At 46.9% G+C, this 13,258-nt stretch overlaps 1 protein-coding gene across 1 annotated transcript in view; it reads right to left on the bottom strand.

Moving 5' to 3' along the window:
• Positions 1 to 13,258, bottom strand: part of LOC124060776 (ephrin-A2-like) — a 54,925-nt gene extending 41,667 nt beyond the window's left edge. The window contains exon 1 of the mRNA XM_046392074.1: positions 12,252 to 13,258. Coding sequence (XP_046248030.1) covers positions 12,252 to 12,415 — 164 coding nt within the window. The 5' untranslated portion in view covers positions 12,416 to 13,258. The remainder of the gene's footprint in view (positions 1 to 12,251) is intronic.

Genomic DNA, 13,258 nt, shown 5'->3' with positions numbered 1-13,258 from the left:
CCGCCCCGACCGCTGACACGCTGACGCACGACACAGACGGGCCCTGGAGGTATGAAGGGTCGACGACTTTGGGGACGGAAATTCTTTTTACGGGTACCCGATTGTTTTGGAGTCGGTTCAAACTTGGAACCGGAATTCAGTTCCCGAACTTAAAAAGCAGAAGGTAAAACAAACAACATCTGGAACATGAAACTGAAACCTTGAACTCCTCTGAGCAGGAACAGCCGACTGGTTTGGACTGGATTTGAAAGTCGCTCCCGGAGGCGAACGAGCTCAGCGGGCCGACGTGTCGACCCCCCACACAGGAGGTCTGGTGATACGTGAGTTCAACTCGACCGGACATCGAAGTACCCAACATTTCGGTTAATGTTTGACTTAAAGTTCAACGTTTCTGTTTTATTAAAACTCAGTATTTGTAAGAAAAAAAAGATTTTCAGTTTGACCTTCAGTTTGAAAATGTTAAACTGTAGATTGTAAAACGTGTCTTGTATCTCGACTTTTGATCACAACATTTAAAGAATCCAAAGGGAAGCTTTATTAAAGTGAAGTGCTGTGACTTCGTCTGCGGCGAGCGTTTGAAATAACCAGAAAATCATCTGGAACACGACGACGAATTCTGTCGAATTTCGCTCCACAAAGCCAAACTTCAAACTGCTGCGGGCTGGGATTTGAGAAGAAGAAGAAGAAGAAGAAGAAGAAGAAGCAGCAGCTGGTAGTGAATCAGCCGAGTGAGCAGCAGGTCTGAGGCCTGCGGCGGCACAACGCTGACCGGGGTTAACCGCGCCGCGTGCTGCGGGGCACGTCGGCAGCAGGTCAGGAGGACCGCCAGCCTCCTGATGCTCCACAGTTGGACCGCCGGGACCTGAACCCGCGCCCTGCAGCCCTCCAGCTCACCGCAAGGCTCCTCCCACCTCCAGAAGGGTCATTCAGGAGCCCGACGACACGTGTCGGCCTCAACAGAACCCGAAGGGGAGGGGAGGTTAAACGCCACCCGCCCTGAATCACTGCCCTCTGTGTCTCCACAAACACACCTTTTGTTTTCAGCCGTCGATAATTCGGATTAACAGCGGCGAGAGCGCTCAGGAGGACTCACTAATCCTGTTAGAGGAACACCTGAGCTGCAAGCTAATCCTGTTTAGACACACAGAGCGGAGACACACGGCACAGCTGATAGGACAACACCTGGACCATGAGCATGTCAGTGGGCGGAGCTGATCTCTGGCTGCATCACACCTGTTCAGATGAAATGTGTGAGACGCAACAGCTGGACTCAATAAACTTGATCCAAACACTGAAAGACTCGCGATCAGTTTAAGTGACTGATCGGATGTCAGTGAGTTGAACTGGAGTGCGTGTTTACTTCTGAGCTAAAGGAACAGTTCACCCCACAATCAATTTCAGATTTTTCCTCTTTATCCAACTACATTGGTCCTGTGTGAGTAAGTGACTTTTAGAGATATCAGCTGTAGACACCGAAAGCATCGTAACAACAATAAAGGCATCGTACCGACACTGAAGGCATCGTACCGACACCGAAGGCATCGTACCGACTCTGAAGGCATCGTACCGACACCGAAGGCATCGTACCGACTCTGAAGGCATCGTACCGACACCGAAGGCATCGTACCGACACCGAAGGCATCGTACCGACTCTGAAGGCATCGTACCGACTCTGAAGGCATCGTACCGACCCTGAAGGCATCGTACCGACCCTGAAGGCATCGTACTGACAGATGGGCGTGAGGAGTGAATGTGGTCAAACTGAGACTTGAGACATAGAAAACAACAGATGTGTGTGTTTTAATTCATGTTACAAATCACAGAAGTGTGTTTGTAATATCATCACCACACACACACACACACACACACACACACACACTCCAGCCTCTCATCCCTCTCACTGCTGCTCCTGTCATGTCATTTCCAGTTTCAGTTGTTCTGGTCCAGTAAAGTTGTTTCTTGTTTGTGTTTTTATGTGAAATGCACCTTTTTGTGGATGTTGCTTCGTCACAAAGTTTACATGAGCTCATTTTAACGTCTGCTCGCTGCCTCGATCGGAAAACTTTTACATTCTCAGAGATGAGATTCCTGCTGTGTGTTTGGCTAACGGAGCTAACAGCTAGCGGAGCTAACAGCTAGCGGAGCTAGCAGACAGAGCTAAACACAAACTGCAGTTTAATGTGACAACACAACAAGGTTAGAGTAAAAACTGAAGTACTTCAACCGAGTACAGTCTGGAGGTAAAAGTACTCGGAGTTGATACATTTGTGTCAGAGATGAAAGTAAACAGAAACATGTGATGGCCGAGTAGTGGAGACAACTGGGACGCTGAAGTTTTAACTAAATTCTGTGTCCTGTTTATTTTCATTGGTTCTATTTTTGAGGCTTTACAGATAACTTTTCATTTGGTTTTAAACCTGTTTTATTTCCCCAACATTTTAATATTATTTTTCATGCTGCCACCAATAATCAGAGACGATAATAACGTAAAGAAAGAACATTCAGCTGATGTGCAGCAACAAGCAAAACAGCAAGAAAACACAAATTATTAATTATCAGTCACTTCCAGCTGCATGTTATTCCACGACCAGCTGCTTTCTGTCACTCTACATCACTTATAGAGAACCAAACAGAGAACAAAAGATCTCAATTCAAATATTTGACTGCAAGAGAAACAGGAGAAGAGAAACGTGTTGGAGGATGGATGTCAAATCCACCTCCTCATCCTCCAGAAAAAGAACACGTGGGGCCGTTCGGGGAGCCTGTGACTGACAGTCCTGACAGCCTGCCGCTCACACGGCTCACACGGCTCACATGGTAACGTTTCTCTGTTTGTCTTCGCCCTCCTCAAATCTCAGGCTGCCTGCGGGGTCAGGGTTCACCATCTGCTCCGAGCTCCACAAACCTCCAGGATCCCTCGCCGAGGACCCGGCGGACCAATCAGGAGCAGCAGCCACCTGTGGGCCCGGATCAGGTTACCGTCACGTCACGCGTCCGCATGGGGTCGCTGGGATTTTATCGATGCTCTTATTGGTCTCCTTAATTTGTCACAAGACAAGACGTGAACGATGCGAAGAGACTCACCAGCTGTTTGCGGCTGGAAACGCGAGCAGCTACAACCCAGACAAACGAAGTTCTGTGTGGCCGTCAGGCCGCGTCACAGTTAGCGCTTTAGCGTTAGCTGTTGGACAGCAGTGACAGCAGTGAGTTCGTCCTGAGGACATTCTGCTGGTTTGTCCTCGGATTTGACGACCAGCTGGACTCGGGTGACTTCTGCACTGACGGGGACTGGTGCTGTTCTGAGATTCTCCAGGAACAAAACTTTGACATTAGTGCCGTCACTAAATGGTTATTGTATTATATGTATTATATGGTTATAATAACTCACAATAACAATATTAACAATTAAATCTGATCCACAGTCAGCGTTCAGCTTCCTGTCAGCTTCCTGTAATTTAAAAGTGAATGACTGATAAAATGGCTGATGAAATGTTTGAAAATATGAAATTTTAAGATCTCATTAAAAATGTAATTTTTTACTTTCTTTGTTATTTCAGATTCAATTTCCCAAAAATATTCTTATCAACATGAAGACCCAGTTCAGTCTGAATATAAAAATGAATTCGTCCTCCAGTCGTTTCATTGTCCAGAAATCCACCATCAGACGTGATCAATACAAAACCTGATCCACAGCAACAATTAAAGTGGTTTCAGTCCACATCTCAGACCGGCTCAGCTGCTCCTGGATCAGCACACAGACATCTGAGTCGCTGAATTCAAATCCAGCATTTCAGGTCTTCACTTATCTGTGATTATTTTTTTATTTTATTAAAAAAACAGATTTTAATGTCAGTGAGACTTTTAGCAGGTAAAATGAAAAGTGAGTAGAAGTCCTGAAAGAACATGAATTGAATCCGTCTTTCCAGCTCGTTGTGACTTTTTATTTGAAACCAAAGATTATCGTGTTCATGACGGCAACACAGACGGACTGCAGCACACACTCAAATTCAAGGACCTTTCAAGATTTTTCCAGGACTAGTTCCCTAAAATTCAAGGACGCAACACGGCCCACTTTTCTTCAGTTTCTATTTTTGTACAAAATAAAATCAAGGAGAAAACACCTCAGAACAGGCCTCCACACGGTGCTGTTTAAGGCATGTTGCCTCCTGACAGATAAACAAACATCCCTGTTCAAACTGTCCATTCACAAACTTTCAAGGACCACAGAGATCAAGCTGTAATTAGAGCTGCTAAATCAGACCATTCATGAAATTGCCGTTCAAAAGAAAACGCAAAAATTATTAACTGTATGATCGTAATCACTCAGTTTTTATGTTTGTATCTGTGAGACCAGGCTGAACTGTTTGGATTAATGTGACTCGTGTGAACATCACACAGGAAAATGAGAGACCGAAGGCGTAACTGAAAATGTGGAATTGTGTTTGATAAATTCAGAGCTGTTTGGATGTGGTCATAAAATGCTTGGAGAAATCGTCCTTTTTATTTAGCCATTTTAAAAAGATGGAATACGACACTGCAACCGACCCGCATTCAGAACTTCACTAAAAAAATATCAGATTTAGCAAATCGTTCAGTTTCTTCTCCAGCTGACTTCACCTGTTCTCAGGTCAGAGAAGAAGCTGGTCTTCTGTTGCTCACTTGACTCAAGTTTCAAATCATGAGAATCAAGAATTTTTTCCAGTGTGATGAAAACCTTCTGACACATGAAGGTTTTTTCTGTATTTAGCCGCCGAGGCTAACGGTTTGCCCCTGCTTCCAGTCTTTGTGCTAAGCTATGCTAAACACGTCCTGGATGAAACTGATCTGAAACATCTGACACTGAAGGAGAACGAGAGGCTCCCGTCAGGCTTCGGGCTGCTCCTGTACAACAGGACTCCATGCAGAAACGTGAAATAAAAGCTCAAAGTGAAATCTTCAGAGAGTTCTGGCTGCAGTGCAGCTCGTCTCCTGATCTGACCCGCTCGACTCTTTCTGCTGCTTTTCAGGCCAAATTTCATCAGAAAACAGTGAAAGGTTGCAGCTCTTCACCCTCCTCCTCCTCCTCAGTGTGCTCGAGCCAGGACTTCAAAGTTTCCCTGGTGTGTGCGAGTGTGTGCGAGTGTGTGTGTGTGTGTGTGTGTGTGTGTGTGTGTGTGTGTGTGTGTGTGTGTGTGTGTGCGTGTGTGTGTGTGCAGATCCAATGAAATGTGGGTCAGACATTAAAATGCATGAGCGGGGAGCAGAAAGCATGATGAAGTGCTGAGACACGAGGAGGAGAGAATATAAAAATAACTGGAGGAGCGGCTCTGACAGAAACCTCTCCCCGCTGACGCCATGCTGCCACGCCATTGGTCCACGCTGCCAACAAAAAACAAGCATGTTTCCTGCTGCCTGGACGATCTGCTCGGCTCCCATCACGGCCGACACAAACCACATCCACCCGAAATTACACCACCGATTTCCAGGAACACAACACACATCGTGCGGCTAACAGTAAAGATTCATTTCACGTAACACAGCGAACTACAGGTCACATTTGCTGCAGTGGAAATAATTTGGGCTTGTGTCAACGTACACATAGAAGTTAAACTGCCACCTTTAATATGTGAGTTAATTAATAATTGGCTCAAAGTCATGTTAATCTGAGAAAAACATTACAATCTCATTTCTCGGTCTGAAGAGCACTTTCACGTAGGAACTATTTTATTTACGCGTCGCTGTGCAGAAGGAAACGTCCACTCGTGGACGAGAGGCTCGTGCTCGTCGCAGGGCGGGATGTAAACATTAACGTCGGCGTCCTCGGCTGTGCTGTAACGTTAGCTTAGTTAGCTTAGCTAGTTTTAGCTAGCTAGCCTCTCATCCACGAGTAGCTGCACGTTTCCTTCTGCGCGGTGATACGGAAAGAAAATAGTTCCTCCATGAGACGGCTCACAACAAGCTCTGTGGATCCCGAGTCAGGAAAGAGACATCACTGCTGCTTTTCAAATGCATTGTCTGGCACTTTGGTCCCACATGCGACATGTCAAGTGTTATAATCAGTCAGTCCTCAGTGCGGTTCATTCATCGCACTCATTTCCAGTCAGGAGACTTTCGAGTTTAATGAAGTTAAAACAAACTTTAATGTTTATGCTAAGTTAATGAGGAAACATCAGTTGATTCGACTAAGTTCCTGTGTGATGTTTGTTACTGTGTGAACACACTCACACAGGACCCACCGAGCCAATCAGAGGCAGGGATGACCTGCAGAGCGGCGTCGTGTGACCTACAGCAAACCACAAAGCTTCCACACCACAGTGACACTGAAACATCCAAACTGTTTGTGAACGTCCCATCTGAGAGCGAGCTGACACAGAATCCAGCTCGGGTCACGTTTCACCTGTGAAGGCAGCATCCGGTTTGAGCGCAGTGACGTCTGAAAGCTGCAGACCGAGTCCAGATGTTCAAACATCAGCTCGCCACACGGACGCCGCAAAGCAAAGGTCTGAAAGCCGGCAAACCCGTTTACCTGAGGACAGGACGGACAGGTGTGTCCCAGTCTGTCGCCGCTCCTGTCCCAACTGCTCTCAAACGTCTTCTTCAGAATAAGCACAAATTTACAAAAATCAGCGAAGTAAACATCACAGGGATTTCAGTCAAAGACACGTACATCATCAGCAGCTCACTCTGCAGATGGCGGACATGAAGAATCTGATCCTGAAGAACTTCAAACTGTGTCAGTTTGGTGGGACATCACGGGACAAAAACTTCAGTGTGAGACGTATATTTTACTGCTTTTACTTCTACGTTTTACTTAAGCTGTTCGTGTTTCTGCTTTTCTGTCAGTTTTAAGACATTTCAGCGTCTCCGTGTGTCTGAAGGGACACCAGCTGCTCCTCGGGCAGGCTGAGGGGGTTACAGGGCAGATGAGGAGGAGGAGGAGGAGGAGGGGAGTCTGACCAAGAGGCAGAACAAAATGGCGGCTGCAGCTGTGCGTTGCTGTTTCTCACTCTGAACAAAACCGTCCGCCATTTTCTCCTCCAGCAGCGCGGAGAGACGGACCAACGGACGCCAACGTGCCCCCAAAAAACCCTAAGCCCCGAGAAAAGGGAAGGAGTTAACGAGTTAATGAGCCACTTCGTCAATCAGACGTGACGAGCGAAGACGATGACGATAAACGATCGTGAATCTGATCAATAACCTGAACTTCACAGATGAAGAACTGAGACGAGTTTCACAGTTCTACTCTCATTAATGCAGTACGAGTACTCCAGTCTGCAGAACTGGTTCTTTACTGGGGGTTCTGGGACACTTTTCACTGTGTGTGCGTCCTCACAGCTGTAGTTAACTGGTGTGTCTGAGAAACCAGAAACTGACGGTGCATTCAGGTGCTTCTCCTGAAGTGTGGTTTCCTGACAGACCTGCAGCCTCGTCACATGTTTGTGTTGGCCGAAAGTCTCCGACATCCATCAGTCTGTCCTCACGTGTCTCTCAGCCTTCACACAGTGACGGACAACATGTCCAAAAACTGGACTTGCTGAGGACACGCTGCTGATGGACACAAAGACAGGGAAAAAACTGCAGCGACGTTTGACTGCGTGGCCAGAAGTTTGTGGACAGAGCAGTCGCATGTGATGCGAAGTGTGCGAATGTGTAGAAAAAATGAATTGTAAAAATAAAGCTGCAAACTTAAGGGTCAGACACAGTGTGGGAACTTTGAGTTTTCTGCTTTCACACTCACAGGTTAAATAAACAAACACAGGCTGTAATTTGACTTCCAACTCGAAGTCAGCGGAGGTCCGATCACTTTTCTTGTTGAGCTCCTGAAGTGTCGGAATGCGGTCGAACGCAGACCTGAAGAAGAATAAAGGAGCAGACCGCTGCATTCCTCGTGTGTTTCTGTTGTTGTGGGAGAGAATCTGAGCCTGCAGACGGTGAACCAGTCTGACGTGGATTCGTTCAGGATGAACTCATGTTTTCCGTTGTTTGTCTGACTCACACGTTGGTTTTTTATTAAATCCATCAGGAGCTTCTCGCTGCGCTCCAAACTCGGCTCTCTCCGTCCTCCTCCTGGGTTTTGCTCGCTCTGGGACGTTTTTATGGAGGTTTTCGCTTTGAGGAAAACTTAATGAAGTTAACATTTTTGGGGTTTTTGGCTCCGGGACGCCGCAGCCACAGAGGAACACTTCATTTCCCTGTAATTTCATTTACTGAAACTGAGTCCACAGTCACAACTGAAAAATGTTTGATTTGACCTCCGAACAGCAGAAGGTCTGGTGACAGAAAACTGCAGCAAAAGTACACAAAGAAATACTGCAGTGGTTTTTAAAGAGGTGTACGGCAACACAGCAGGGACAAAAAGCCCACTAGAACAAATTCACAAAAAGAAGTACTCCCACGTTTACATTCTTACAAGAAAACAGGAAGCCGCTGAGCACAGAGTCAAACCTTCTGATCGATTATTTAATTACCGTATTCTGATGAATCATTTCAGTCGTTTTTTTAAGAGAATCAACTGAAATGTGAACATTTTCCTGTTTCTGTCCCTGGACGGACAAAAGAAGACATGTGAAGACGGAAAACTGACAAATGATCCATCGATTAATTTAGACATATCTGAAAAAACAAGATGAGAGGTTCACCGACATTTACTGTCAGTCGGAAAAGCAAGCGTTCACACTGCACTGTGTGTGTTCAAACACAGCAGACAGACGGACGACCGAGTGTGGAGGCCACGTCAGTCATCACGTGGAGCCGCTGATTTAACCTCAACGAGGTTCAGTCTGCTCGCTTGTTAAATTAAAGTTTGCTGCTCGTGAAGGTCACACGAGGTCACTGCGTCACCTCGGCGACTGGCGCCGCCACCAACCAACTGATTTGACCATCGCTTTGACGATTCATAATTTATTCTGTAAAACGTCTCGTCGGTTCTGCAGAGCTCATCATCAGATTTCTGCTTTTTGTCCAACCAACAGTCCAAAACCCAAAGACACTGAAGACAAAAAACGATTCATCGATTATCAAAATGACCGGTCACTTATTTCTTTTCGTCGACTGATCGTGGCGGCTCTAGACGTGCGTTTCTAATTTTCTGTCCAGCACATTTATATCAGTGAGCAGCACAAAGTGAACAACAGGCGATTCGCTACCGGCTCTTTCTAATAAACTGGACACTGATTGCGTTTGAGAATAAAACCGCAAGTCGACAAAAAAATAACAGCAAACACACACACACACACAGATAATTACAAATGAGTGCTGTGAGTGAGATCAGCTGCTCTGAACTGATCTGAGACCAGAGAAGCGTCTCACGACCTGCAGGCCTGCTGTGAACACAAAGAAGTCCGACCTGATGAGAAACAGGAAACCATGAAAACCTGAGAGCACAGCAAAGAAACCGTTTCCTCATCTGTCGTCTAAAAACTACAAATAAATTCAACTGAGTTTTGGTGTCGAGTGTTTGAGACGCAGCGAAGGCCACCAGCTGGAGCCAAACCTCCAACGACGCCGAAGTCAGTCGAGACAAAAGCTGCCGCGCTCGCACTCCGACCTCCACATTCACGTCACGCACATCAGCTCAGATCTGCTCTCTGAGAAAAATTCAGCAAACACAAAACGATAAGCAAGGATTCTGATTATTTTCGGCTAAAAAAAGCACATCGACGTCCAGAACAAAAGATGAAGATGAAAGTCAGAAGGTTTGGACGGTTTGTTCTGAGTTCTTATTCTGGTTTCTGCTGGAGATGAAAAATAAATTTTTAAAAAAATTATTTTCCAGATTTTAACAAGAAAGATTTCATCTCAACAAGAAAAAATAATATTTTAGTCGTTTGATGTTGTGGAGGATTGAGAGAAAAATGTCCAAATGTACAGTGTAGGCTGCTCTGAGATCAGTACAAAGTCACAACACTGTGAGCTCCAACAACCGCAGAAAAGTACCACAAAGTACCACAAAGTACCACAAACAGCAAGCAGTGAAAACACGGTGAGCTCACATCAGTTTCAGATCAGATGCTCTGAATGTTCTCACGTTATTAATAAATCACATCTTTATACCACAGATCAATAAAATAATAACTGAGTTCTGTGGTCACCATGAAAATACTGCAGCTGTCATATTAATGCAGTAAAAATACCTCATTTCACTCAGTTCTCAGTTATTTCTGCAGCTATTTGACATACACACACACACACAGAGGACACTGCAGTACCACGCGGTGAGTGGAAACTACAGTACACACATACTGTATGCAGTATTACGGTGTGTTCTGTTGCCTCCTTGCACATGATCGATGCAGCAGTGTTAAGATTGATCACATTTTTGTGATCTGAAATCACAAAGTGTGAATCGTGCCCGCGTTTCCATCTTCAAACAAAATCCTCACCTTTTTGGCTGAGGTTTGGTTGGACTGCAAGTATTTCTGGTGTCAGACGCAGTACAAACTGATGGGTACTCGTACTGAGCTGGTACACAAATGAACACTCACTGAAGGCGTGAAGACAACATCCTCTCCACACGTGAAGCACATTTCACACGCTAATCACACGTGAAGACATCATTCACACACAGAAATTTGCCATGAGAAATATTTCGCTCTGTTCATAGGAAATCTAACATTCCTCCGTGTGTGAAACGGGGATTTAAAATTCATGCTACACGACACACACCTCGATACGACGGCTGGTGATACGATACGCATCGTTATGATTCATTGTACTGCGATACCGTAAGTCAGGTGATATGTTGCTTCCTGTGTTCTCAGGCTAGAGACAGATCACAACACTGCCATCTAGCTGTCGGGGGTTTAAACACAACACAAAGCTTCTCTCAAAAACAACAAAAATTCTCAAAAGTAGCCGAGGCCAGAGGACAGCACACTGACATGTGCAAAGATGGCCGACACACCGCCACTCTCACACCTTTACACAGAGCGGGCCTTTATTTTGAAGGCGGCTTCTATTCGAGGCAGGTCTTTATTACTGATTTTCTCTGTTTTCTATTTGATGAAGGTTCAGTACGAAGTCGCGTTGTTTTCTGATGTTTCCATCCAGTTCAGCAGAGCAACGGTAATCGTATCATCAGAGTCTAACGTCTCCGCTTATGTTTCATACTGTCCAGTGAAAACGCTGAATCTCCAGGTGTGCCGATAAACTGCAGGCTGGGGTTCAGCTTCATGTGCTGAAAACAGGCTGTTTTTAATCACACACACACACACACACACACACACAGTTCTTGGGGCCTAAAATCTGAACATTTCCTCTGTCTAACCTCCAAAATAAAAGCAGAACACCGCAGGCTCCCATTGGATGGTTCAGAGAGCAGCCAGCCAATCAAACGGCAGAGCAGTGAGCCTTGAACTGCAGTCAGTTCTGACCGAAGTGAGTCGGGTGCAAAGGTGACAAGTTGGTGACAGCAGAGGTCAAAGGTCACTGCAGGAGCCGGACCGTAGGCGGGTTCAGGTGGACCACAAGCGAAAACCTTTTCTCAGCGATTCGCACTCGTTCAGCTGCTCCTCAGTTTCCACACATCAACACTAAAGTCGCTCCAAACGCTCGACTCTTCGGGGTTTTTCTCCCCTTCGACTCGGGTTTCCAGACCAAAACCGTCTGGGTCATTTTTTAGGTGGACAGACAGACAGAGGGACGGATGGACAGATAGATGGACAGACAGACAGAGGGACGGATGGACAGACAGACAGAGGGACGGATGGACAGATAGGTGGACAGACAGACAGAGGGACGGATGGACAGGTAGGTGGACAGACAGACAGAGGGACGGATGCACTTAGGGATGATTTTACGCCTGGGCTGATGACCCGTTCGGTCAGTGAAACGGCAGAAAACAAACTGGGACGTTTTCACTTTATCGATCATTAAAATTACTTCTTTAAACTGATGAATTGTTTCAGCTGCACTTCAGATTTGATGTTGTTTTACACACTCGACAGAATTAAGTGGACATTTTCACATCCTGCACCTGAGATTCGTTGGTTTTATTTAAACGGAGCGGAGCAGCTTCACGTCCGTTTGAGTTGCGCTGAGTGGAACTTTGAGGATTAGAACCTCACATCACCTTTAAACCTCTTTGTTCTCTTTCCACAAACCGAATCAGTCAGAAAAAAGCAGGAACTTTTCACGTTGAGTGGAACTCGATGAACGTTCGTGATTTAACCTTTAGACTCGTTTAAGGTCCACTCAACTAAAACTGATTTATCATGAAATAAAAGTTTTTTCTTTTCTTTTGTTTCGCAGCCCGGCTCGGGTCCGGGTCTTACCTGGGGTTGGAGCTGTTCCAGTAGACGGCGTACCGGTCGGAGATGAGGCGGTCGTCGGTGACGGCGCAGCAGAGTCGGAGCAGCAGGCCGAGCAGCAGCAGGAGCAGCAGCCGCGGCGGCGGCGGCCGCCCGGTGCGCTCCATGCGCGGCGGCGCGGCGAACATCCGCGTCTCTTCTCTTCAGCTCTGAGCGCGTGGAGACCCGCAGGGACCAGAACCAGAACCGAAGCGCATCAAAGACTGAGAGGAGAACAGCGTCCCGCGGTGGGCAGCATGCGGACAGAACGGCTGGTTTGATCAATGCTCAATTCTCATCGATTATTAGCTTCATTCTCCCGCTCGCACGCGTCTAACTGATTGTTTCCCAGCAGGCAGAGCGACAGTAATCCATTTTATCACGAACCGCTTCTTTATATGAGGAGGGGGAACCTTCACGGCGACGGGTTGTCTCTAGAAAGCGGCAACTTGGTCCAAATCCGTGTCCAGGAGGACAAACTGTCCTCAAGTTTCATTTTCACTCAGTCAGAACCGGATCAGACCCGCAGCAGGACCGCGAACCAGTCCGTCCATGTGCGTCCTGCTCTCTGCTGGAGACCAAACTCGGATGTGTCCCCGCTCCGAGCTCTCATTCAGGATTTCTGTCCTCTTTATGTAACTGCTCGACACTTTGAGACTCTGCTGCTCCCGCCGAAGAGGAGCTCGGACGCCGAGCTGCGCCCCGGACGTCCCCGCCGCTGCTCTCCGGCTGTTTGGAGCCGCTCTGCAAGTTCAAGACCCCGCAGCAGGAGTCTCTGCTCCCGCTCCCCTCCCCGGATCCCTCCTCTCTGCTCCCGCACTCAAACTTTCGGGGTTCGCTCGCTTCCCTCAGTCGCAGCAGACCGGACCGGGCCGGACCGAACCGAACAGAGCCGAGCGGGCAGGACCAGAGAAAAGGACAAAGAAGAAGAAAACCCGAGTCAAAGTTTAGTCGGAGCTGCAGGCGGAGCGTTTGGCTCGGTTACCGGCTCA

This window comes from Scatophagus argus, chromosome 6 (genome assembly GCF_020382885.2).
Source record: "Scatophagus argus isolate fScaArg1 chromosome 6, fScaArg1.pri, whole genome shotgun sequence".
Classification (NCBI taxonomy): domain Eukaryota; kingdom Metazoa; phylum Chordata; class Actinopteri; family Scatophagidae; genus Scatophagus; species Scatophagus argus.
This window is presented reverse-complemented; position numbering and strand designations above follow the sequence as displayed.